This window comes from Erythrolamprus reginae, chromosome 4 (genome assembly GCF_031021105.1).
Source record: "Erythrolamprus reginae isolate rEryReg1 chromosome 4, rEryReg1.hap1, whole genome shotgun sequence".
NCBI lineage: Eukaryota > Metazoa > Chordata > Lepidosauria > Squamata > Dipsadidae > Erythrolamprus > Erythrolamprus reginae.
This window is the reverse complement of record NC_091953.1, coordinates 78798184-78825220: the sequence shown is the minus strand read 5'-3', so window position 1 is coordinate 78825220 and position 27037 is coordinate 78798184. Positions and strand designations below refer to the sequence as shown.

General features: G+C 41.0%; 1 protein-coding gene across 6 annotated transcripts in view; it reads right to left on the bottom strand.

Moving 5' to 3' along the window:
- Nucleotides 1-27037, bottom strand: part of ACOT9 (acyl-CoA thioesterase 9) — a 90199-nt gene that overhangs the window by 59992 nt on the left and 3170 nt on the right. For 3 of the 6 annotated variants that reach the window (XM_070750710.1, XM_070750714.1, XM_070750712.1), the window contains exons 2-3: nucleotides 24787-24878; nucleotides 21331-21357 (exon numbers count right to left, since the gene is read on the bottom strand). The exons of 1 other annotated variant lie outside the window; for it this stretch is intronic. In XM_070750710.1, the coding sequence (XP_070606811.1) occupies nucleotides 21331-21357; nucleotides 24787-24878 (119 nt within the window). Of the gene's footprint in view, nucleotides 1-21330; nucleotides 21358-24786; nucleotides 24879-27037 lie in introns of those variants that run through there. 2 more of the 6 variants (XM_070750713.1, XM_070750711.1) reach the window with 2 other exon arrangements.

Below are 27037 nucleotides of genomic sequence, written 5' to 3'. Positions count from 1 at the left end.
ATTTTTGCAATATTATAAATTTTAAAGTCTTATTTTTTATATTTTAATATTAGTTTAAGTATTTGATATTTTTATAGACAAGAAAATTAATCAACATAAAGAATACAGTTAAATTTAACAAGAATATAGTATATGTATGTTATATTTCTGCATTGATCTGACTATAGTTAGTTTGTATTAGTTAGACTTCTGCAATAGGAGTAGCAATGGTAGCTCCTTAAATGTTTAATGTTGTTTGTATTTGTTTCATTTTCCTCTCCCTCGTTCTTTCCCTCATCATTTTCTCATTTTTCTCTTCCTCTTTTTTTCTCTCTCTTTCCATCTCTCCCTCTTTCTTTCTCTCTCCCTCTCTATCTCTCCCTCAGCCCCCCTCTCTCTTTCTATCTGTCCCTCTTTCTCTCTCTTTCTCTCACTCTCTTTCTCTCTCCCTCTTTGTATCTCTCCCTCTCTCTCTCCCTCTCTCTCTATCTCTCCCTCTTTCTTTCTCTCTTTTTCTCTCTCCCTTTCTATCTCTCCCCATTCTTTTCTCTCTCCCTCTTTCTCTCTCCCTTTCTCTCTTTCTTTCTCTCTCTCTTGCTTTCTTTCTCTCTCTTTCTCAATCTCTTTCTATCTCTCCCTCTCTTTCTCTCCCTCTTTCTTTCTCTCTCTCCCTTTCTCTCTCCCTCTTTCTCTCTCTCTCTTTCTTTCTCTCTGTCCCTCTTTCCCTCTCTTGCTTTCTTTCTCTCTCTCACTCTTTCTATCTCTCTCTCTTTCTTTCTCTCTCTCCCTTTCTCTCTCCCTCTCTCTCTTTCTTTCTCTTTGCCCCCTCTCTCTCTCTTGCATTCTCTCTCTCTCTTTCTCTCTATCCCTCTCTCTCTCCAGCAACTGCTTTCTCTCTCTCTCTCTCCAATTACAGGTAGTCCCTGGGTTACGTGGTCCCCGACTTATGACGTTTTGTCGTTACGATGACCTGGGGACAGCAGCGGAGCTCGGAGGCTGCAACAATGCAGCGTGGAGAAGGACAGGCTGTTGGTCCCTGCCGCCGCCGCTTCCGCCTCCATTCAAGCAAAGGGATCTCCGCGGTGGGCGGCCTTGGAGGCTGCAGGAACGCAGTGCCAAGAAGGACCGGCTGTTGGTCCTTTGAAGCAGCCGCCACCCACCACGGAGATCCCTTCGACCAAATGGAGGTGGCAGCGGTGGCGACTTCAAGGGACCAACACCCAGTCCGTCTCAGCGCTGCATTGCTGCAGCCTCCAAGGCCGCCCACTGTGGAGATCCCTTCGCCCAAACGAAGGCAGCGGCGAAGGGATCTCCGCAGTGGGCGGCAGCAGAGGCTTCAAAAACCAACAGCCAGTCCTTCTCAGCGCTGCGTTGCTGCAGCCTCCAAGGGCGCCCACCGAGATCTCTTCACCCGAACAGAGGCGGTGGTGGCCTCGGAGGCTGTAGCACCGCAGCCCCAAGAAGGACCAGCTGTTGGCCCCTTGAAGTCACTGCCGCTGCCTCCATTCAGGCGAACTCGGGGGTTCCTGAATCTCCCATTCACTCACCGCAGAGGAGGAGGTGGGGAGGAGGAGGAGCAGGTGAGCTGAGCTTTCTTCCGCTTCCTTCGAGGTGGCAGGTGAGCTTTGCAGCTTTGCCTCCATGGAAGCAGAAGGAAGCTCAGCTCAGGGGCGAGCCTGGAGCAGCAGCCACCGCCACCGCTACCTACTCCGCCCCGCGCTTCGGCCGCACCGGGGCCAAGTAAGACGAGGCTAGGCCTGTCGCCCCCGGCTCCAAACGTGGGGCCTGGGCGGTGGGTGAGCATTGGGAGGGCCTCGCCGTCGCCTGGCTGGGGATGAGCTCCCCTCCCCGCGATCCGAGATGGCGTGGCCGTCAACAAGTTAGTGCGCGGGGGGGGGTGTCCTGATGGCTTGCTTATGGCCCCAAAGGTATCAGCCCTGCAGCATCTTCAGCCACTCTTGCAGGGCTTTCAGGCTGAGGGCAGAGGCCAGCACCCTCCCTGCGGGGCGGCGAAGAAGCAAAAAAGCGGCACTCTCCCACTCTCTCTCCCTCTCTTTCTTGCTTTATTTTTCTCTCTCTCACTCACTACCTTTCTAGCTCTCCCTCTTTCTCTCTCTCTCTCCCTCTCCGCAGCACACCCCCCCCAACGCCACAAGTGCCCAAATGCGCGCAAACCTCACAGGTGCAAAATCCCTGAAGAAAAAAAAAAGCAAAAAGCACTGGAGGGACCAAGACGGTCTGTAGCTGAAGGCCTGGAGGAGGAGGAGGAGGAAAGCCAGGGGGTGGGGAGGAAAACGGGCCTGCAATTGGCCCCTTTCTTTCTCGACTTTAGGGAGAAGAACTGTTGCTGCTCTGCCATAGGGCAGCAACAGTTTCTCTCCCTAAAGGCGGCAAAGAAAGGGGCCAATTGCAGGCCCGCTTTCCTCCCCGCCCCCTGGCTTTCCTCCTCCTCCTTGCCGCCGCCAGACGCTCAGCAGCAGAGTGGATGGGAGATTCAGGAGCTTATTATATAGACCAGTAAAATCTTGTACGCTGCCGCGGGCTGGATATATGGCCTCAGCGGGCCGCATCCGGCCCGCGGGCCATAGTTTGGTCACCGCTAGTTTAAATGCTAGCCACCGGCCCGTTTTATTAGCATGTTCAAAGAATTCCTGCTTTGCCCGTTTAGTTTTTTCTGCTAACTGTTCTTGTTCTATTAAGTTTATTTTATGTTTAACTATCTCCCTTTTCTTTTTATTCATGTCGTCTCCCTGGCTACTTTGTGATGTTGTTTCCAAAACTTTTAATTCTGTCTCTAGTTGTTGAAGTTGGTGTTTTTTCTCTTTGTTCTTTTTTGCTGTGTAGGATGTTGTCAGACCGCGTATGTATGCTTTGGTTGTGTCCCATAGGTTTTGTAGTAAAGTGTCTGTGTTATTGTTTAAATTGGGAAAAAATTCCAATTCTTTTTCTATCCAGTCTTTATATTGAGGATCTCTCAAAATATTTCTATTCATTTGCCAATAACTCTGTTTTCTATTTCCTTTCCAAGTAATTGTTAGTGGATTGTGGTCTGCCCAGTTATTTGTTTCAATTTCAATACTCGAAACATATTCAGAAATCTGAGTTGAAATCCATGCCATATCTATTCTAGTCCAAATTTTGTGGGGATTTGAATAAAAGGTGTATTGTTTATTTGTAGGGTGGCAATCACGCCATGTATCTTGTGATAGTAACTCTGAAGTCAGTTTCCATTCTTATCTTTCTTTTTACCTGAGTAATCCATTTGACTATTGACTATTGCATTGAAATCTCCAATTATAATCATATTTTCAATAGATAGCTCAGTTATTTTTTCATGTAATTCTTCATAAAATATCTTTTGGTTTTCATTTGGCGCATAGATCGATATAATGACGAGAGGTCCTGTTTCTAAGTTTACTTGCAAAATTAAAATTCTACCTTCTTTATCACTGTAAGGTTGTTTAACCTCAATCATTTCGTCAATATAAACTGCTATGCCTCTTCTTTTTTTTCAACTAAACCAGTAAACAAGTTACCTAATTTAGAATTGTATAGTAAAGTTCTATTTGAATTTTTAATATGAACTTCTTGTAAAATTATAATTTGTGCTCTTTGGTTTTTAAGTTTAGAAAATATCTGTTTTCTTTTCCCTGGTGATTCAATCCATTTACATTTACGGAGAAAAATTTTAATATCAGAGTACATTTCTATTTACAGTATTTTTTGGTTTCTTTGGGTTCTCGAAGTCTAGTGCTTAACACCAATTCTTGTTGTATTTGTAGTTGTTTTTTCTTAAGTTCTTGTGCCTCCCCCCCCTCCAGAGGCTGTCCCCCGTTCCTCCTCTCTTTCTCTACTTTCTCTGTAGGGTTGGTCATGTCTGAACAGGCCAGATTGTTCATAAAAAACTCTGGCTTCATCAATGGTCTCTAATTTTATTCTAACTCCTTGCCAATAGAAAGAAACGCCTTCTGGAATCAGCCAACGAAATATTATTTTTTCTTTAATTAAAATTCTTGTTAAGAAGTAGAATTCCCTCCGGCTTCCCCTGAACTCTTCTTGGCACTTGTTTTAATACTATGATGTCTTTTCCTTTGTAGTTTAAGTTTTCACTTCTTGCCCATATTAAAATATCATCTCGTATGGTCTTCCTAATAAATTTAATATGCACCTCTCTTGGTAAGTTGTGTTTTCTTGTGTAGCTGGTTTGGACTCTGTAAATTTCGTCAATTTCTTTTATTGCCTCTTGTGGGTTCATCTGCAGAATCTCGCCTATTATCTCCGCCATTTTTGAACTCAAATTTTCCTCCTTTTCTTCATTTACATTTTGGAACCTCAACCCATGTGAGGCTCATTGTAATTCTAAATTAGTAATGGCTTCGTCAAAGCCTCAATTTATCACATTGCTGTGGTCTTCAATTTCACCCATTCTTTGTTCTGTTTTCTCCATTTTATCTTCGACCTTTTTCATCCATTGTTCATTATATTTTAAGGTTTGTTGAATCACTTCAATTTTTCCATCCATAGCTTGCACACTTCCCTTCACGTTTCCTAGCTCAACTTTCAGATCACTCATTTCTGCTTTTATATCTCCATAATGTTTTTTAGCTTCTTGGTGGGCATCCTCTCTGTTAGCATCCATGGAGATCTGAAGTAGCGCCAAGGAATTCTGAATGGTCTGCAAGGTTGGTTGTGTCGGGATCTTTTCCTTTTCTTTCTCCTTACTCAGCATACTGGTTATTGTTTTTGTGGTAAAGGAGATGGCGATGGTGAAGGAGACCCTTGTGGAGTAGCGGATGGAGTTGTAGTTTGTTTCTTAGAAGTTTTTACAATAGTGGACGTAGTGGACATCTTAGGTGTTTTTCTGGGTCTTCTAAAACCTGTAAAATATATCTGCTTCCAAAATAAATAAATAAATAAAGTAAATATAAATAAAAGTTACTAAATTGTTCTAAGTTCCACAGAACATAATTACCGTTTCTGGCAAACATATTCTTAAAGAAAGACTGAACAGCAAAAGGCTTAATGAAGAACCTAGGCCAGTGATGATGAACTTTTTTTGGCCTGTATGCCAAAATGGTGTGCTTGCGCGAAACAGCGTGGGTGCATGTGCCCACACCCATAATTCAATGCCCCTATATTGTCCCCATGCATGCACACAACCCTTGTGCTATCCCCGTACATGCACACAACCCCTCTGTGTTGCTCCCACACATGCACATAGGCATCACTTAAGTCTCTGGACTTCTGGTAGGCCTGTAAGCCATTTTTCGACATCCCCAGGTTTCAGGAGGCTTTCCTGAAGTCCAGGGAGAGCAAAAAAAAGCCAAAAGATGGCCAAAAATCAACTGGCCACTGTGCGTATGGTCACTAGAGCTGACATTACAGCAATGCTTCGTGTGCCCTCAAATATGGCTCTGCTTGCCACCTCTGGCACGTGCACCATAGGTTCACCATTCATGGTATATACATATCCATTTTTATTTGTCCTGAAATTGCAAGGAAAGTTTAAGCAAGGAGCAGGTTTACCTTTTCATAGCTAAGAGGATACCAACACACATCTGAAAATGCACATCTAGGTTCTCTAAACAAATCAGATGCATTTTCTGATACATCTCAATCATAACCATCAGCATTTGTGCTTTAGTCAAAATGTCACACTCCAATAGAAAACAAACATTAACAATTGAAGACTTTGATACAAAGGAAATGTGAGAGAATCAGAAGGCAATAGCATCTATGGAAATGTGGAGTTAGATGAGAGTTGAAATCTTTTCTTAAAATTTTTATTTTTTATAAACAGTTCACTTAATGACAGTATGAAGTTACAACAGCACTGAAAAAGTGACTTAATGCAATTGTTCACATTTATGATCATTGTAGCAACCTTATAGTCATGAAATCAAAATTCGGATGCTGGGCAGCTGACTCATATTTATGACAGTTGCAGTATACTGGGATCCCTTTTGATATCTTCTGACAAGCAAAGTCAATGGAGAAGCCAGATTCACTGAACAATCATTAACTTAACTGCAGTGTTTCACTTAACAAGTGTGGCAAAAAAGTTCATAAAATAGGGCAAAACTCACATAACAAATGTTTTGCTTAACAACAGAAATGTTACGCTCAATTGTGGCCCTAAGTATGGACTACCTATAAATTGATCCAAGTTGCTTCTTTGTACCTTGAATCCTATTTCATTCCACCTTCACTGTCTGTCTGTGTGCATACATACATACATGCACACACAAACATTAAACCGAGAAGATAAGTAGATTAAACCCAAAGGTTCTGTAAGATTTTCTTTTCCTTTATCCTGTTTTCAAGTATCAATTAACTCCTTAACATTAACTGCATAATTCTTTATTTGTGTCAAAGCACCTTCAAAGCATAAACATAGAACATTCAGACCTGAGCAAATAAAATAGGTACTGTATAAAATAAGTCGTAAAAATATATCGATTGTAAAAAGTATGTAAAATGAGTATGGTTAAAACTAAATGCATAGTAAACAGTAACTGAATTTAAATATGCCTGGGATAAGCATACAGTGATCCCCCGAGTTTCGCGATCTCGATCATTGCGAAACGCTATATCGCAATTTTTCCACCCGATGACGTCACTCCCTTCCTTTCTCATATTTCTTTCTCTCTCTCTTTCTCTATCTTGCTTCTTCCTCTCTCACACTCTCTTCCTCCCTCTCTCATCTCTTTCTTTCCTTCTCTCTCTTTCTCTACCTCTCCCCCTCTTGCTCTCGAGCGGCGGGCGACACCCAGGGAAGGTTCCTTCGGCTGCCCACCAGCTGATCTGCTCGGCAGCGCAGCAGCAGCGAGGAGCTGAAGATGGGGTTTCCCCGTTGCCTGGGCAACGGGGAAACCCCCATCTTCGGCTCCTCGCTGCTGCCGCGCTGCAAGCGAGCGGCAAGCGAGCAGCCGGGCGGGTGGGCGAACGGGCAAGCGGCAAGCGATCTTGGGGTTTCCCCTTTGCCTGGGCGGCGGGAAGACCCAGGGAAGGTTCCTTCGGCCGCCCAACAGCTGATCTGCTCCGCAGCGCGGCAGCAGCGAGGAGCCGAAGATGGGGTTTCCCCGTTGCCTGGGCAACGGGGAAACCCCATCTTCGGCTCCTCGCTGCTGCCGCGCTGCAGAGCAGATCAGCTGTTGGGCAGCCGAAGGAACCTTCCCTGGGTCTTCCCCGGGTCTTCCCCGCCGCCCACACGCAAACTCCACCATCTGCGCATGTGCGGCCATGGAAAAAGGGGCGCGCATGCGCAGATGGTGTTTTTACTTCCGCGCCGCTACATCGCGAGAAATCGATTATTGCGAGGGGTCTTGGAACGGAACCCTTGTGATAATCGGGGGATCACTGTATATCCATCCTAAGATAAAATACAGGAAATAGTATAAGGGCGGACTAAATGGACCATGAAGTCTTTTTCTGCTGTCAATCTTCTATTTTTCTATGTAAACAATTTGTATGTTATTCTGAAATCTACAGTCTATTTCTGAAAAGGACTATATCATACATTCCAGCCAATCTGTTCATTACAGAATGCTAAAAATAGGTTTCACTGATCTTATTAAAATAAATACACAAAAGGAATTTTCTCTATTAAAAAATAGTGTGCACAGCAACCAGATCGCCTCCCACCAAGATTGTGAGAACAAGCAATAGTAGGGATTATAAACATGTGGGCAGATACTTAAAGCATCTGCATCTTTCCAAGAACTGTGCAAAAAGAAAAGCATTCTGTTTAAAATATTTCTGGTAGATGCTATAGGCATATATACTAGAAGCACCTATTTTTTTTACAATGAAAAGCATTGCACATCCTTCATATTTTTTCTGCCAATTTTATGTGGAGGAATAGAAGAAGATTTCAAATGGAAAATGAAATTATCTGATTTCCCCATTAACACTGATAAAGAAGGGCAAGTAGAGGATAAGGATAACTTACAGGACTGCTGTCAACCTGCGCTGCCTGCTGCTGCATTCTTTGCTTGGTTGTCATAGAGACGGGGAGGGGTAGATAATAAGGGGGGTTGGGAAGTGTGCAGGAGGAGGAAAGTTTTGTTAGAATAAGTTTCGATTTCCCAGGTGTCGGCGAGACCGTTAGACGGGCAAATTCCTGAGAAGCCCGGGAGGAGCATCTTGGACCACCTGATGCATCTGGACAATGGAGATTGGGCGCATGCCCAACAGGGGGGTGGAAAAAGGGGTTTTAGTATGTGGGGTACGCGCCATTTTCTTCAGACTTTGCTTTGATTTCGATGCTTCAAGTTCTGATTTTGATAAATTCACTTTGAACCTAAAATGAAAAGACTCTGAGTTTTATTTGTCTGAATTCTGACTGGCAGCCTTGACATTAAGCAAAGTCTGCCTTAACAGTCACTCCTGGAGAGCAATCTACCAGGGACTGGCAAAAGATGTCTCGAAATGAAAGCAAAGGGGTGACTTCAGAAGAAGAAGTTGCTCTTAAGAGCCCGGGACCCCTTAGCCTGGAGAAAGAGGAAACATCAGACCTCAGCAGAGACGACCATGCCAGACGGGTTCGATGATGGTCCATCGGGGTAGGCTCAAAAGGTCTCCTTGGAGAGGGAATGAGAGATTTGGATGCAAATGTGACCCATCGGAAAAAGAAAAGTAAGGAGAAGTGAGTGGTTAACCAGGAAGAAAATCTACTGACAGAATTGGTGTCAGGGATTAGGGATGTCCTGTCAGCGGTAGAAAAGAAAAGTCAGGCTTCCCTAAAAGCCATTCCGAGTGAGGAAGAGGGGGAGGAGGATCAAATGCCAGGACCATCGGGCCAGGGAGAACAGTGCCAACAGGCAGCTGCCCAGAGCCCTCCCTCCCCGAGGCCAAAGTCCCGTGAGCCCAAAATGTCTGGCACAGAGGGGGGGTGAGCATGCAGAAGCAAGGCCCCAACCGCCCCCCCCCCTTTACCCAGCGCTACGATGGAGGGTCGGCAGGGCTGAGGTATTTCCTGGCCCATGTAAATCAATACATGGAACATTATGAGGATGAATTCCCCAATGACCCAGCCCGGGTTAGGGTGGTGACCCGGGCGCTGGATGCGGAAGCCGCAAATTGGATGGTGTCATTGCATGAGAGGCGAGACCCCGTCCTCAGGAATTTTGATCAGTTTATGACGGCACTCAGAGGATCTCCAAGCAGAGAGGAAAGCTAGATCAAAGCTAAAAACCCTGAAGCAGGGAGGGAGATCAGTTACTGAATACACACAGAAGTTCAGGGAACTGATGGCTTATGTGAGCTCGTACCCAGTGAATATTCTGATGGAATACTACATGGATGGGTTGGATGATGAGGTTTACCGGCATTGCAGAGGCAGAACAACCCCTAGAACCCTTAGCAGATGGTTCGAGCTGGCGGCAGAGGTGGAGATAGATCTCCAGAGAAATCAACAGGAGAAAAGTCCCCCCCCCAGGGGAGAGAGGGTCCTGAAGAAAACGCCCCGAAGTTTCCCAGACAAGCCCAAATCTACAGCGTGTTTATGGTGTGAGAAAAAAGGTCATTGAGCTGCGGAATGCTTTGCCAAACCTGTGCCGAGGGTGACACCTAGTGGCGGGAAAAAGTCAGAGCAACGGATTAAGAAATCCCCAGAGACTGCCAAAAGTGGAAAGGAAACCATAGAGGTTGCCCCCCCAAAAAAGGGAGGAGTTGGGATCTCCGGATCATTCTAACATCCTGGAAAGCGAGCCAGAAGAAGCCTTCTCGGTAAGTCCCCCCCTGGTTGTGTATACATTCCCCTAACTTTAAGGGACCAGAACAGGGGGACGAGGGGAAGCATGGTAGCCCTACTGGATTCCGGCTGCACCAGGAATTTGATGTCCCCTGAAGTGGCAGAGAGTTTGGGCCTCAAAATCAAGAAATTAAGGGACCCCATTTCGTTCACCCAGTTGGATGGAACTATAGCAGGGGGGAAGCCCTCCACTCAGGAGACAGGGACTTTAATTATGACCATGGGCTCCCACCAAGAGACTATGCAATTCATTGTGGGACCTGTGCTTGATAGTGCAGTCATTTTGGGACTTCCCTGGTTACAGAAATGGAATCCAGAAGTAAACTGCCGTACTGGAGAGGTCACAATCTCCTACAAGGGGAAAGAGGAACTGGGATTTGTATTGGCAGAATTGGGAAGGAAAGCTCCCCCCCAGTGGAAAAAATTGCAGGTGAGGAAAAATCCCCAGAGAATATTGGGATCTTAAGGCACTTTTCAGCGAAAAGGAAACCATAGGGCCACGGACTGTAGTATTGATATCGCGCCTGGAGTGAAATTGCTCAAACCCCGGATGTACTCATTGACCCCTGGGGAACTGACTGAGTTACAGTGATTCATTGATAAAAATTTGGAAAGGGGATTTATAGAACCAGCCAGACCTCGAATGGCGGCCCCCATCATGTTCAGAGAGAAGAAAAACGGCTCGCTCCGCCTAGTGGCGGACTATAGAAATTTAAATGCCATTTGTACACACAATGTGTACCCCCTGCCCCTTATGAAGGACATCTGGCGAAAGGGAAGTTCTTCACAAAATTGGACTTACGCGAAGCGTACTATCGGGTGCGTATAAAAGAGGGAGATGAGTGGAAAACTGCTTTCAACACTCCGTTGGGATGTTTCCAGTTTAGGGTACTCCCTTTTGGCCTGCAGGGGGCGCCAGGAGTTTTCATGCAACTGATCAATGAGGTATTGCATGAACATTTATTTAAAGGATGCTTGATCTACCTAGATGACATTTTAATTTATTCGGAGTCCCTAGAGGAATATGTAACTCTGGTCAGAGAAATTCTAAAGAAACTCAAAACTGTGGAACTGTATGCTAACTTAGAAAAGTGCGAATTTCACCAGAGCAAAATCGACCATTTGGGCTATTGTATCTCACATGATGGGGTGGAAATGGATCCTGGGAAGGTAAAAGCGGTCCTGGAGTGGAAGGCTTCACAAACTAGGAAACAATTACAAAGCTTTTTGGGTTTCGCAAACTTTTACCGGCAATTTATCCCAGCGTTTTCTCAGATAGCACTACCGATTACCAGCCTACTCAAAATGAAGGAGAAGGTAAATCCAAACCCAATGGGCCTTTGTTGTGGTCCATGGAGTGCCAGGCAGCTTTCGAAAAGCTAAAAAAACTGTTCGTGAGCGAACCAATTCTCAAACATCCTGATTTGGAAAACCCGTTTGTGGTACAAGTGGATGCCAGCGATGTGGTTGTGAGAGCGGAGTTACTTCAACGAGATGAGAGACAGGTGTTACGTCCCTGTGCATATACATCGAAGAAGCTAAGCGACACCGAGCGGAGATGGGCAGTGTGGGAAAAGGAAGCGTTTGCTGTATGCTGGGCACTGCTCTTCTGGAGACACTTCCTAGAAGGAACAAAGCAACCTTTTGAGATGTGGACAGATCAAAAAAACCCTGGAAGCTTTGAAAAACCGCCAGAGGCTATCCCCTAAACAAGTCAGATGGGCGCAACATTTCAGTCGGTTCAACTTTTCTTTTCTTTTTTTTTTTCAATTTTTTTATTAATTTTTCATAAAATAAACAGACACACATACAAACACTAAACATAAAGTGGGGGTGTATTTCCCCTGCTTCTTTTGAAAGTGTACATTCAGGTACAGAAAAAGAATACATAATTGAATATATGTTAAATGTTAAAAGGTTTAGTAAATTTGAGTTAAAGTTTTACAAATCTTGAATACAATATGAATATTAGGTAAAATTAGTATAACATAGTCATCAAAAAAAAATACCTTTAATGTAATCTTAATTACTATAGTAAAATACCATATTCATCAAACAAAACATTTAAACTAATTTCAACTATTATACATATATAGACCAAAGTTCTTAATATGTTGCTTATGCTTATACTTATACATAAACTACTATGTCATAATCATCAAAAAATGCATTTAAACTAGTATTAATATTGTTATCACCTAGGTAAAAACAAATACAAAAAGTTAACTAGAAATAAATGTGTATATCTTATTTTTTCTTATCTATCCATTCATAAACATTGTTCCATGTTTCATAAAATTTAGTATCTTCTTGATCATTTAATCTTCTTGTCATCATGTCCATTTCAGCGCAATCTAGTATTTTAGCTATAATTTCTTCTTCCTTGGGGATTTCCTCCCCTTTCCAATTTTGTGCATATATTATTCTAGCCGCAGTTAATATGTGTATAATTAGGTAAAGAATTTCTTTCTTGTAGGTCTGATTGGTAACTCCTAATAAGTAAAATTCCGGGGTATTATCTATATCTTGCTTTATTATCTCTTTTAATATTTTCTCGATCATCTTCCAATATATTTTAGCTTTACCACATGTCCACCATTGATGGTAATAGGTTCCTATATCCTTCTTACATTTCCAGCATAATGGGGATGTTTTGGGAAACATTTTTGCTATCCTGTTTGGTGGGAGATGCCATCTGTAGAACATTTTGATTTGATTTTCTTTTAATGAAACTGATTTGGTCATTTTCCAGTTATTAATCCAAACTTTCTCCCATGTATCTATGTCTATTTCCTTGCCAATATTTCTACACCATCTTATCATAGTATCTTTTAAAGTCAACTTCCGGTTTGGAGGAGATCGCATCGGGGTCTCTTCGGCAGCGCTCTGCCTTGGGATCCTTTCTACCCCCTCCGAAGGTCGCATTTGCGATCGGATCGGGCCCGGATGGCCCGATCCCAGAACAGGGGGCTCCCCTCTGCCCAAGGAGCCGTCGCCAAGACTCCGGAGGCAGCGGTTCGCCCCACAGCTTCGGAGACGGGAGAACCGTTCCTCTTCCCATAAGAGGATCGGCCAGCGCTTTCTCCCCTCACCCAGCGGGAAGGAGAAAAAAGCCTAAGAAGTGAAAGTACTAAATCAATTTGACTGGAAAAGAATACAGCAGAGAAAGGACCTAAGGTAAAAAAAACCTTTTTGTTTCGTGTTTAAAAGCAGAAGATTCGATCGTGAAAGTTCTAAGTGAAAGTTCTTTTTTTTTTTCAATAAGGCGAAGGTGAAAGTTTTTTCCTGTTTGGATTCATCCGCAAATAACAGCCGGATCTAACTTTTTCACTTTCATTTTTTCCATCTTGAACTTGAACTTTGGAATTTAAAAAATAATTTTTTTACTTTATGGATTAACAAAATAACTCAAATTTGATATGACTATTTAGAAAATTTAAATTGCTAAAGGAAATTACTAGTGATGATTAGAATTTGTTTTTGATAGATTGCTAAAAACATAGTGCTCCGGGCTTAAATTCTGAAAGCGGAGGAACACACTCTTGCTGCCTTTTTTTTCCATCTTGTTGTTTTTTTTTCACAACAATGAAATAACTCAATAACCACAAAATAAATGAAATTAGAAGTGACTGAAACCTTTCCTTTGGACTATTTACATCTGGATTAACCTATTTGGATTACTTGCTGAGTTTCTTTGGATTATTTGCTGACTCCTTTTGGATTATTTGCTGAGAACTTTTTAACATCTGCCTTGCTGTACGAAATTTAACTTGACTCCATCTTGGGATTTGTTTCTTTGCTCCTGCCTTGAATTTGGAAAATAAACTGACTCCATTTCAAATACAAGAAAACTACTAATTTGTCTTTCCCTTTGAACTTGAAAGTGAAATTAAACATAACTTTGTCCTTTGAGACCTAGACTTACATCCTTACTCTCTAGCAAAACTACAGGACCTATAAGAAGAACATAAGTATATAATATTGATATTGTGTTTCTTGAATAATTATTCCTTTCTTCTTGATCTCTCCCTGACTCTTTTTTTTTCTTCTGCGCACTGCTAGTTTTAAAAGAAACCTGATTTGAAACATATGCATTGTTAACAAACCTTGGTCCCCTGCTCTATTTTAATTAGCTGAATTAAAATATCACCTCCTTTCTGTTTTTTACTTCCCCTAAAACAATTTCTTCCACTCCTTTTATTAATTTTATTAATTTTCTCCTCTTTCTTCTCTCCCTCTCCTTTTTTCTTTTCATAAATTTTCTTTTTCATGCTCTCTTTTATTTTTTATGAATAGCTAATATTTTTCCTTTCGTTTATTTACTTTGTCCTCCTACTAGATTATTCATTTCTAACTTTTACTTTTTACTTCTTCTTTTTTTTTAAGTTTTACACCTGCTCTTCTTGGCATTGCATATTTAGAGTTTTAAAAATCACAATAATTCTGTTGGTAATTGTTGGTAACTGAATTATATTTTAAGGGAAATTGTCAATAATAGTTTGACAGATTTGGAATTTATAGGAATTCTTTTCCTTTTACTACATACAATTGGAAATTAACTTAAACCAATTTAAATTTTAAAGAGTGGATTCGAATTAGACAATGTCAAATACTTCAACCTTTGTCAAAACGGTCAAAAAACAAACTACAGCAACAATTCCCTCTCCACAAGGGTCACCGCACCCTTCTCCGTCGCACCAGGTGTTAACCATGTCTACAAAGGACAAAGACAAAGAAAAAACAATGCAGTCCAATTTTGCAACACTACAAGAAACTTTGAACACTTTGAAGGACTTTATGTTTAAATCTCAAGAGGAAGCCACCCAACAAAGAGAGGCCATAAAAGAGGATGCAACACAACAAAGAGAAGCTATAAAAGCAGACCTGGCGGAATTTAAAATGGAGATGGCCCAACTGAAAGTTGATATGGGTGAGATGAAAGACCAGATAAAGGAGATTCAACAAACATTACAAGAAAGTGATGACCGAGTCAAAAAAGTCGAAGAGAAATCTGACAAAAATGAAAAAAGAATGGACTACCTTGAAGGGAGAGCTGATGCAAGATACAGAAGATATGACGAATCAATCACTCAGTTGGAGATGCAACGAGCTTCGTATGGACTTCGATTTCAGAATATAAGAGGAAAAAGATGAAGATTTAAAAATGACTATGGCTGAAACTATTGGAGGAATACTCCACAGCGCTACTGAAAGAAATCGATGAAGTATACAGAATCTCGAATAGCTACATCCGTCGTCATAACCTCCCAAGAGAGATACACATTAAATTCACAAGAAAAGCTCTGCGAGATGACATACTTCACTGGTCAAGAAATGCCAAACTCCAACATCCAGGAGTTGAAATAAAAATACTAAAACAAGTTCCAAGAAGTGTCAGAGAAAGCAGAAGAGATTACCACTTTCTAACCCGAATTCTGATCAAAGAAAATATAACCTACCGTTGGCTTATCCCACAAGGCCTTTCTCTGACATGGCGCTCTACAAGATACAAATTGGAAAATGTAGAACAAGCTATGTACTTTTTTGAAAACAGTGGCATCAGCCGCCTGGACCATGCAAACCAGCAACAAGTGGTTGAACAACAACTAGTTCAACAACAACCAGGGGAAAAACTAACATCTCAGCAAGAAGAAGATCTGGGGGCTACTGCTCAGGCAATAGAGCAGGACCAAGGCGCCAGAAGAGTTCAACCTCAGCGAGAAACCAAAAAACCTATTAAATGACAACAAGTAAAGATTTAAAAATCTTTTCTGTAAACGTCAATGGACTTAATGAACCAAGGAAAAGGAAACAAATTTTTTCTAAAATTAGAAATCAAAATGCTCAAATTACAATATTACAAGAAGTGCATATTAAAAAAAACAACCAAAAATTACTGTTGAATCCAAAAATTGGAAAAATGTATGCTGCATTAGCAGATTAAAAAAAAAGAGGTGTAGTGATGTATGTTGAGAACTCTATAAATTCCAAACAAATATTTAAGGATAATGAGGGTAGAATATTGATTGTACAAGTTGATATTGAACCTAGACCTTTAGCTGTTGTTTCTATTTATGCCCCTAACGAAGATCAAATGACATTTTATAAAAATTTGCATCAAACAATAATAGACCTAGCTATTGAAAATGTATTAATAATAGGTGATTTTAATGCTATCGCGAATAGACAATTAGACCACTCAGGGGGGGGAGGTAACAATAAAAGGAAAAGAAACAAAAAGACAAGAAGGAATTTGCTACCTAGTACTTTTCAAAAAATGAAAGGGGAATTAGTGTTAAATGATATTTGGAGGGAAAGATACCCCCATAAGAGACAATATACTTTTTACTCTAACCCCCACAAAATATGGACAAGAATAGACATGGTATGGGCACCAAAAACGGTTGCAGAACAAATAAGAGATGTAGAGATAGATGCAAATACGTGGGCCGATCACAATCCAATAGTGGTTTCTATGAGAATGAATAATAAACAGAATAATTGGCGGATGAATAGAAATATATTGAATGATAAGAAATATAAGGATTGGATCGAAAAGGAATTAAAAATATTTTTTGAAATCAACAAAACTTCAGAAACTACGCCACAGAACTTATGGGATACAGCTAAAGCTTATATAAGAGGATTAACAATATCTTATATTGCAAAATATAACAAGGAAAATAAATTAAAGTATGCACAATTAATAAATGAATTGAAACAATTAGAATTTTTATCACAGCAACACATTAAGAACAGAGACTTAAAAACAGAAATAAATGTAATTAAACATAAAATTAGAATTATAGAACAAAACCAAATAACTGAAAAAATTAAAAGAGCAAAGCAACACTATTTTGAACATGCAAATAAACCAGGCAGATGGTTAGCATATAAACTTAGAAAACAGCGCCAATCAAAATTAATTAAAAAACTAGAAGACAAAGATGGTACAATAAAATATGATACAGAAGGAAAGGCAGACATTGTGTATAATTTTTATAAAGATCTATATGCCAAAGATAATGTTAGCGAAGATGAAGTCTTTAATTATTTACAAGCTTCAAAATTACCACAAATAACAGAAGACCAACAGGCCACCATGGATGGACCAATAACTATGGAAGAACTCCTAACAAGAATTAAAAAACAGAAAAGCAACAAGGCCACAGGCCCAGACGCCATACCGGCAGAATGGTACAAGATAGAAAATGAAACAATAAGAAGTCACATGTTAGAAACCTTCAATCTATGTAGACTTGAGGGTAAAATTCCTAAATCTTGGTCAGAATCACTGACAACTTTAATACACAAACAGGGCACAGACCCAGAAAAAATTAAAAACTATAGGCCCATATCATTATTAAATGTAGATTATAAGATATTTATCGCCATTTATGCAGACAGACTCAAAAGAGTTATAAATGGAATAATACACCAAGACCAAAATGGGTTTCTACCAGGGAGACAAATTAAAAACAATCTTAGAACAGTAATAAATACATTAGAGTATTATGAACAATATCCAGGTAAGACAACATCTTTAATGTTTTTAGACGCTCAAAAGGCCTTTGATAACGTCAATTGGATATTTATAAAAATGCAATTAAATAAAATGAGATTTGGCCCAAAATTTGTTAACTTAATAGATACTATATATTCAAAACAAACAACTAACATAATATTGAACAACAATCAATTACCAACACTCGATATAAATAAGGGAGTTCGTCAAGGTTGCCCTATATCACCATTGTTATTTATCATGATTCTTGAAACTCTATTAATTAAAATAAGAGCGGATCCTAAAATAAAAGGTTTAACTGTAGGAGATGAAACTTATAAAGTCCAAGCCTTTGCAGATGACTTAACGTTCATAATTGAAGAACCGATAACAACAGTTCCTACTTTACTGCAAGCTATTGAACAATATGGAAAGGTAGCAGGTTTAAAGATAAACAAAAGCAAAACACATTTTTTGACTAAAAATATGAACAAAACACAAGAAACTAAATTAGAAAGCATCTCTGGAATAAAGACTGTAAAAAAAGCAAAATACTTAGGAATAAATTTAACAGCGAAAACAATAACATTAAAAAATGATAATTATACAAAATTACTAACAGAAATTAAAAAAGATTTAGCAATGTGGAATAATCTGAAAATATCATTTTTAGGAAGAATTGCAACAATTAAGATGAATATTCTACCCAAGGTTTTATTTCTCTTCCAGGTAATTCCAATAAATCCAGGGGGATTTTTTAAAAAAACTTTAACAAACCTAGTTAAAAAATTCATATGGCAAGGGAAAAAAGCAAGGATAAAAATGAACTGCCTAGAAGATATTAAAGAAAGAGGAGGATTTGGCCTTCCAAATTGGAAATTATACTATCAGGCTGCCGCATTAACATGGCTTAGAGAGTGGATAACTCTAGAGAACAAAAGAATACTAAACTTAGAAGGACATGATCTTATGCTTGGATGGCACGCATTTGTATGGTACGATAAGGAAAAAAATCATTCATATTTTAAAAGGCATACATTAAGGAAGTATCTACTAGAAGTCTGGAAAGACATAAAGAAAAATCACTTTTTAAATATCCCAGAATGGCTAGCTCCCCTAGAAGCAATAACGCATCCAAAGTCCATAAAAGACAAGAAAATAACTTATAGATATAAAGAGTTACTAAATGACCAGATGAAGCTAAAATCTAGGATTAAATTACAAGAAGAAGGGATAATAATAGACTGGTGGCATTATGCTCAGATTCGATCTAGATACCAGGACATTGAGACTTATGTAGCAAGTTGCCCGGTATGTGCAGCCGCTAAACAAACCCCAGGTCGCCCCCAAGGACTGTTGCAGACAGTCCTTGGGGGACTGTCTGCATAATATAAAGAGATAAAACTCTTTATAAAATATAAAATATAAAGAGATAAAACTCTTTATATTTTTAATAAAAGTAAGAATCTTTTAAGCAATCTAATTACTACCAATCCAATAAAAATGATAGGGAAAATATATAAATTTCTCATCGCTCATAAAAATATAGAGTTGACTCAGTCGGTTCAACTTTTCACTGCGCTATCTACCGGGGAGGAGCAATTTCATGGCAGATGCTCTGTCAAGAATGCCACAGTACAACAGCAGGAGGCTGGAACTAATTCAATCAGTAATACCACCCTCACAAACTGCTTGCTCAGCGATGACTCGGCACCAGAGCACCAAGAAAATGGATCTTCCGGACAATCTGATGGCAAACCTGCAAAAGGCGTTAGAAACTGATGACTGGTTTAGGACTCATGAGGGTGATTGCACCAAAAGGAACGGCCTAGCTTTGCTAGGATCACGCTTGTATGTCCCACTGACGTTGAGGCCTCTAATACTGGAAAGAGGGCATGACTCTAAGGTGGCAGGACATTTTGCTTTCTTGAAAACCTTGCATTTATTAAGAAGGCAGTTCTGGTGGCCCTCCATGAAAAAGGACATTGAGACTTATGTAGCAAGTTGCCCGGTATGTGCAGCCGCTAAACAAACCCCAGGTCGCCCCCAAGGACTGTTGCAGACAGTGGCGAGACCGGGGGCACCCTGGAAGGAAATATCAAGGGATTTTATTCTGGATCTACCTGAGAGTGGGGGGAATACAGTGATTTGGGTTGTTACTGACCTTTTCTCCAAACAGGTGCATTTTGTGGCATGTTCAAAAATCCCCACTGCCAAAACACTAGCAAGACTGTTCATACAACATGTGTATTGGCTGCACGGAGTTCCTGAGCGGATCATATCGGATCGTGGGATGCAGCCAGATCCCCCAGCCCCATTACTCATTGAGGGTGAGCAACATTTTGAGGTAAAAGAGGTGTTGGACTCTCGGAAAACCAGGGGGAAAACTCAGTATCTGGTAGCCTGGAAACATTTCCCAGCATCACATGCAGAAGGGGTGGACGAGAAACATATGAATGCTCAGAGGGAAATTGACTGTTTTCAATTGAGATTTGATTTATTAGATTTGTATGCTGCCCTTCTCCGTAGACTCGGGGCGATATCCTGATAAACCGTAATGTAGTATTGTATATATTTGTGTTGTTTTGTTTTGTCTTTTAGGACTAAAATCCCATTTCCAGGGAGGCCGAATGTCAACCTGCGCTGCCTGCGCTGCCTGCTGCTGCATTCTTTGCTTGGTTGTCATAGAGACGGGGAGGGGTAGATAATAAGGGGAGTGTGCAGGAGGAGGAAAGTTTTGTTAAAATAAATTGACAACCGCCGTCTGCTGCATAAATCCTAGCGGCCGGTTAGATCCCACAGAGTTGGCCTTCTCCAGGTCCCGTCAACCAGACAATGTCATTTGGCAGGGCCTAGGAGAAGAGCCTTCTCTGTGGGGGCACCGGCCCTCTGGAATCAGCTCCCCCCAGAGATTCGTACTGCAAGAGTCTTAAGACTCACTTATGTCACCAGGCCTGGGGCAATTAGATCTTGCCCCCCTGACCAATAAATGTGATGCATGGTGTGATTGGGTTGTCTGATTGAGTAATGTATAGTGTTTTTAACTGTAGTTTTTTAATGTATTAGATTTGTTTTGTATGCTTTGTTTCTATATTTATTCTGTGAGCCACCCTGAGTTTTCGGAGCAGGGCGGCATACAAATCTAAATAATAATAATAATAATAATAATAATAATAATAATAATAATAATAATAAGAAGAAGCAGCAGCAGCAGCAGCAGCAGCAGCAGCAGCAGCAGCAGCAGCAGCAGCAGCAGCAGCAGCAGCAGCTTTTTTGGAAGCACTCTTGGCTGCTTTGCTTTGGCTAAAAACATAAGTGAGGGGAAAACAAATCCTGAGGTGGGTGGGGGAGAATAAGACCAAGGTAGGAAGTGGAATAAATCCTCTAAAGACGATACGAATAAGTTGGATGGATTAAATAATATACCATTGGACCTGACATTTATTTCCAAATATTTCATATTTACCAGAGAGGATCTGTCATTTGCTTTGATTTGTAAGCAAAGAAGGGAATGTATTCCACTGGCAGAAAGCAGGTAAATGCATCAGAACTTCTGATGGATAACAAACGAGGGCAATAAGATTTAGAGTTCAAGTTCTCATCTAAATATGATATTCTGGGACAGCCACACTTTTTATCCCCCATGGGAAAGAAAGTAGGGAGGACATAGCTTTTGGAGTGCTCAAAGGTTGAGATACAGTGTAAAAGCAATAAATAAATAAACTGCAAGCATAGATCAAGAAGCTAAGAGGATATAAAGTTGCAGGAGATTAACTAGTTATAGGTTAATAATGAAAAGCAGCACACATACATAATTTGCATTTTGGTTAGTAAGACATATTTCATTTGCTTAATAGTATAATAGTATAAACAGAATCCTATCAGAGTTGGACAGCAGATAAATCCAATTAATTAATTAATTAATTAATTAATTAAACAAACAAACAAACAAACAAGCCCATTTAGTACCGTTAAGAAGAATAATTCAGAATTCCCAGAAAATATGAACTTAAGTTTTTAATTAAGCCTCCAATAAAGAAAGAAGAAGCATAACCGAGCAAAAAGTCATATTAAAAAGATTACTACAACATACCATTATTCACATGAATGGGGAAATGTCCTGTGCAAGAAAAAAACAATTAGACTATCATGGATTTTTTTTAAAAAAGGGGAAAAGGAAAAACAACTGTATTATTTTTCAAGTCAGTTACACAAGATGGCACGCTCAAGTACATGTTAGTATATTCTGCAGTACTGATAATTTATTACTGTCTCCAAGTTAAAATTAATTAATTTTCCAGGCAAATACAATATGGCAGAAAATAAAACTGTATGTTTATTTTTTTTCTTCAGTTTCATATTCTTATATTTATTTATTTGTTTCATCTAAATCTCTATTGGAAAGAAAAGTTTTTAATTATTGTTCTGCCTGGCCCCAGGCCACCCAGACACGAAATAATTAATCAAACACACACACACACACAAGCTTTTAAAAATAAAGCAAAGAAGTGTTCTTTATATTCAGAAGGCTGCGAGCCATGGAGTTTCAGAGCAATGTTAGTTTAAGAGTCCATCAGGTCAGAGTTAATTTACTCAAGTCAGTACAGAAGCCTTTCTGGCTTACGTTAGCCAAAACTCATGGCTTAAATGTCCACAGCAAAGACGAAAGCACAATTCATCAAAGTCACTCCAAGAACTGAATTGATAAACTCCCACATGTCATCTGCAGAACTCCCCTTTTTCAAGGCTGTGGCAGAGTCATTAATTCTTAACACCTGTGACCTAGAATCTGTTTCTCCTTTTTCGCAGCTGCTCTTGGGGTCCCATCATTCTCCTAACCCAAACATTGAGAATAGGATTATTCATGATGTCCTCCCCCTCTGATTCAGAGGAAACCCTGTCTGGAGATCTGACTAGATCCATTTCCCTCTGTTTCTCTAACCCCTTCCTCACTTCTGTCTCCTTCTGGTTCACTGTCTGATTTCTCCTCCAGCCAGACAGGTCTTCTGTGATCAGACGGCTCCCACTCTTCTGAGTCAAAATCAGCAACCATAGGAGCTGGCCTGAACCCAACCACAATTATCCAGTAAAATCTAGTCAAAACATATTTGATATAAACGTTTTGTCACTAAAAAAACCCAGAATTCTTATTATTTTACTTTTTTTGGTTATTTCTATAGCTTCAAAGAAATAGACAGATAAAACGGATTGCACCGTTGCGACCTCTCCGTGGCGCTAGACCCCATAGAGCTCCATGGTTCAACGAGGAGCTCCGGGAATTGAAACGCCAGAAGAGATGTCTAGAGAAGCAATGGAGGAAGAGTAAGTCTGAATCCGATCGAACACTTGTAAGAGCTTTTATTAAGACTTACAAAGTGGCGCTCAAGGCGGCAAGATCCACGTATCATACCGCCTTGATTGCATCAGCAGAATCCCGCCCGGCCGCTCTGTTTAGGGTGACCCACTCCCTTCTTAACCAGGGGGGAGTTGGGGAGCCCTTACAGAGTAGTGCCGAGGATTTTAACACGTTTTTCGCTGATAAAATCGCTCGGATCTGGGCGGACCTCGACTCCAATTGGAAAACAGAGTCGACTGACAACGAGTCAGTTGAGGTGACTGGAGCTCGTACTTGTCCACCCGTCTGGGAAGAGTTTGATCTGGTGACACCTGATGAAGTGGACAAGGCCATTGGAGCTGTGAGTTCCGCCACCTGTTTGCTGGATCCGTGTCCCTCCTGGCTGGTTTCGGCCAGCAGGGAGATGACACGGAGCTGGGTCCAGGAGATTGTCAATGTTTCTCTGGGGAGGGGGTCCTTTCCGGGTCCCTACAAAGAAGCTCTTGTGTGCCCCCTCCTCAAGAAGCCTTCCCTGGACCCAGCCATTCTAAACAACTTTCGCCCAGTCTCCAACCTTCCCTTTATGGGGAAGGTTGTTGAGAATGTGGTGGCGCTCCACCTCCAGCGGTTCTTGAAAGAAGCTGATTATCTAGGCCCTCAACAGTCAGGATTCAGGCCCGGCTACAGCACGGAAACTGCTTTGGTCACGCTGATGGATGATCTCTAGCGGGCCTGGGACAGGGGTTTATCCCCTGTCCTGGTGCTTCTTGACCTCTCAGCGGCTTTCGATACCATCGACCATGATATCCTTCTACACTGGCTGGAGGGGTTGGGAATGGGAGGCACTGTTCTTCAGTGGTTCTCCTCCTACCTCTCCAGTCGGTCGCAGTCGGTGTTAGTGGGGGGTCAGAAGTCGACCTCTAGGTTGCTCCCTTGTGGGGTATCTCAGGGATCAGTCCTCTCCCCCCTGCTGTTTAATATCTACATGAAACCGCTGGGTGTGATCATCCAAGGGCATGGGGTGAGGTATCATCAGTATGCTGATGATACCCAGCTTTACATCTCCACCCCATATCCAGTCAACAAAGCAGTGGAAGTGATGTGCCAGTGCCTGGAGGCTGTTGGGGTCTGGATGGGTGTCAACAGACTCAAACTCAACCTTGATAAGACGGAGTGGCTGTGGGTTTTGCTTCCCAAGTACAATTCTATCTGTCCGTCCATCACCCTGGGCGGGGAGTCATTGACCCCCTCAGAGAGGGTCCGCAACTTGGGCGTCCTCCTCGATCCACAGCTCACATTAGAGAAACATCGTTCAGCTGTGGCGAGGGGGGCGTTTGCCCAGGTTCGCCTGGTGCACCAGTTGCGGCCCTATTTGGACCGGGAGTCACTGCTCACAATCACTCATGCCCTCATCACCTCGAGGCTCGACTACTGTAATGCTCTCTACATAGGGCTACCTTTGAAAAATGTTCGGAAACTTCAGATCGTGCAGAATGCAGCTGCGAGAGCAGTCATGGGCTTCTCCAAATATGCCCATGTTACACCAACACTCCGCAGTCTGCATTGGTTGCCGATCAGTTTCCGGTCACAATTCAAAGTGTTGGTTATGATCTATAAAGCCCTTCATGGCACCGGACCAGATTATCTCAGGGACCACCTTCTGCTGCACGAATCCCAGCGACCAGTTAGGTCCCACAAAGTGGGCCTTCTCTGGGTCCTGTCAACTAAACAATGTCGTTTGGTGGGACCCAGGGGAAGAGCCTTCTCTGTGATGGCCCCGGGCCTCTGGGACCAACTCCCCCCAGAGATTAGAATTGTCCCCACCCTCCTCGCCTTTTGTAAGCTTCTTAAAACCCACCTCTGCCATCAGGCATGGGGGGACTGAGATATTCTTTCCCCCTAGGCCTTTACAATTTATTTATTTATTTATTTATTTATTTATTTATTTATTTATTTATTTATTTATTTACACATGGTATGTTTGTATGTATGTTTGGTTTTATAATACAGGTTTTTTTTTAGTTGTTTTAGTATTGGATTGTTACATGCTGTTTTTTATCACTGTTGTTAGCTTCCCCAAGTCTACGGAGAGGGGCGGCATACAAATCCAATAAATAAATAAATAACTCACTAAACCCAAATTACTGCATAGTTTTATGCCTGAGGAAAAGGAACAGCAACATAGTTTTCTGAATTTACTATTAGTTACATTACCTTCTTCCGTATTCTGAATAACCTGGGAGCCACTGCCAGATGACATCAGCATCCTAAACAGGATAGGATGGGCCTTGCTTAATGAAAACCATCTGTATCAAAAGGAAAATACAGAATTGTCAATAATATCAGCGTAGCATTGGACTCCTTTAATCCTAGATTTAAGGTCAATAAATTGAACGGAATTATCTTCCTGTATTTTAACATGCTCCAAGGAAAATTGGGATTACAGCCCCAAAATTCTTATCCAGAGTCACTCTTGGAATACCTGAAACTGGCAATGTGCAAAATACTGTAAGTTGCCATAAAACAGATATGAATTGTGTTCTGCTGGTTACCTTGAGTTATTTATGAAAATAATAAAGGTAATATAACAATAAAAAATGAACAATGGCATATTATGTGATCATTATCACACTTATGGAGAATCCCATAACCTATTTAATCTTTTATTGGCAACCTGGAAAGACTGTGGTATCATACTCTGAAAAAAGTTCCTAGAACAGCATCTAGTGTGCCTGACTCCCAGATTTTGTTGGTTCTGGGACTGCCTCTTTGCCTCAGCCTGCAGAACAAGTGTCTCCTTGAAAAGAAGAAGGCCAAGCTGCATCTTTATCCTCCAAGCTTAACAATCAAAGGTTAAGTTATCTCAGTGTTAATGTCCATTCTCAAAACGTTTAAATCCCTCTTACAGATACCCTTATATTGCAGCTGTGGTCTCCCTCTGGGGCACTTTCTCTGCACTAATTCACCATGCAGGAGATCTTTCAGAATCCGCCCATCATCCATTCTCACAACATCCCAAGACAGCTGTTTCAATAGTGTATATATGCTAGAAATTCCAGCAGATTTCAAGATTGCTATTTGAAACTTTGTTATGTCAGGTGATGCCAAGGATACTTCGGAGACAGCACATTCAACTTTCTATTTTGCCATATGTAAAGGGTCCAAGACTCGCTACAAGAGTGTGCTCAGGACACTCTTTAAACCATATTCTCTAGAGAATTTACCAATTCAGTATCTAGAGAGAGTGTGTTGGCGATGGTTGAGCCAACATGCACAAAGTCATGGACAACCTCCAATTCTTGTGCAAAGATTGCAATATGGGGAGATGAATCCACATCCTGACCCATGACTTACGTTTTTTTTTCAGGCTGATTGTTAATAATAATAATAATAATTATTATTATTATTATTATTATTATTATTATTATTATTATTATTAGATTTGTATGCCGGCCCTCTCCGTAGACTCGGGGTGGCTCACAGCATTAATAAAAACAATAATATTTAAATTATATTTAAAAATATTTAAAAATATCTAAAAACCCCTTATTTAAAAGCAAAACATACACACAGACATACAATACATAAACTATATAGGCCTGGGGGAGGTGTCTCAATTCCTCCATGCCTGACGGCAGAGGTGGGTTTTAAGAAGTTTATAAAAGACAAGGAGGGGAAGCCCATGATTGCTCTCGCAGCTGCATTCTGCACGATCTGAAGTTTCCGAACACTTTTCAAGGATAGCCCCATGTAGAGAGCATTACAGTAGTCGAACTCGAGGTAATGAGGGCATAATCCCAAATCTTGGCAGGCTTTGCTAAAACAGTCAATGAGTCGTTGAAGATCTTTGGCACAAGGAGCAGTAATGGCAGCATCTATATCCACATATAATCACATGCATGAAGAATTTACTTTCCAATGATTGAGGGGGGAAATATTTCAAAAGCTATCCAGACAGGAATAATTATCAAACAAATCAAAATCATTTTTTCATCTGCATATGGGGAAAGAAATTAGATGAGACAGCATACTGCACAGGACTGTATCTCCCTAGCTTCATATGTCAAATGCTTGGAGTTTACAAGAATCTTTGCACAAAGAGGTTATTTCCAGAGTATTCCTAGGAATTTACTCTTTTTCCAAACAATTTGATTTCAGGAAAAAAATATCCTGTAATCTTCAACTCTTACACTGCAAAAACATATGGATCACTCAACTTGATCAGGGTAAAACAATAGATGCAATTTACATAGACTTTTGTAAAGTCTTTAATTTAGTGGTACACAACAAACTACATCTAAAACTAAAATTCTATGGCATCTCTGGATCCACACATTCCTGCCTAATAGACAACAAGTGGTCAAAATAGGAAGTACCATATCAAATCCTGCTTGTCAACAGTGGTGTCCCTCAAGGCAGTGTTCTAGGACCAATACTCTTCATACTCTATGTAAACGATCTTTGT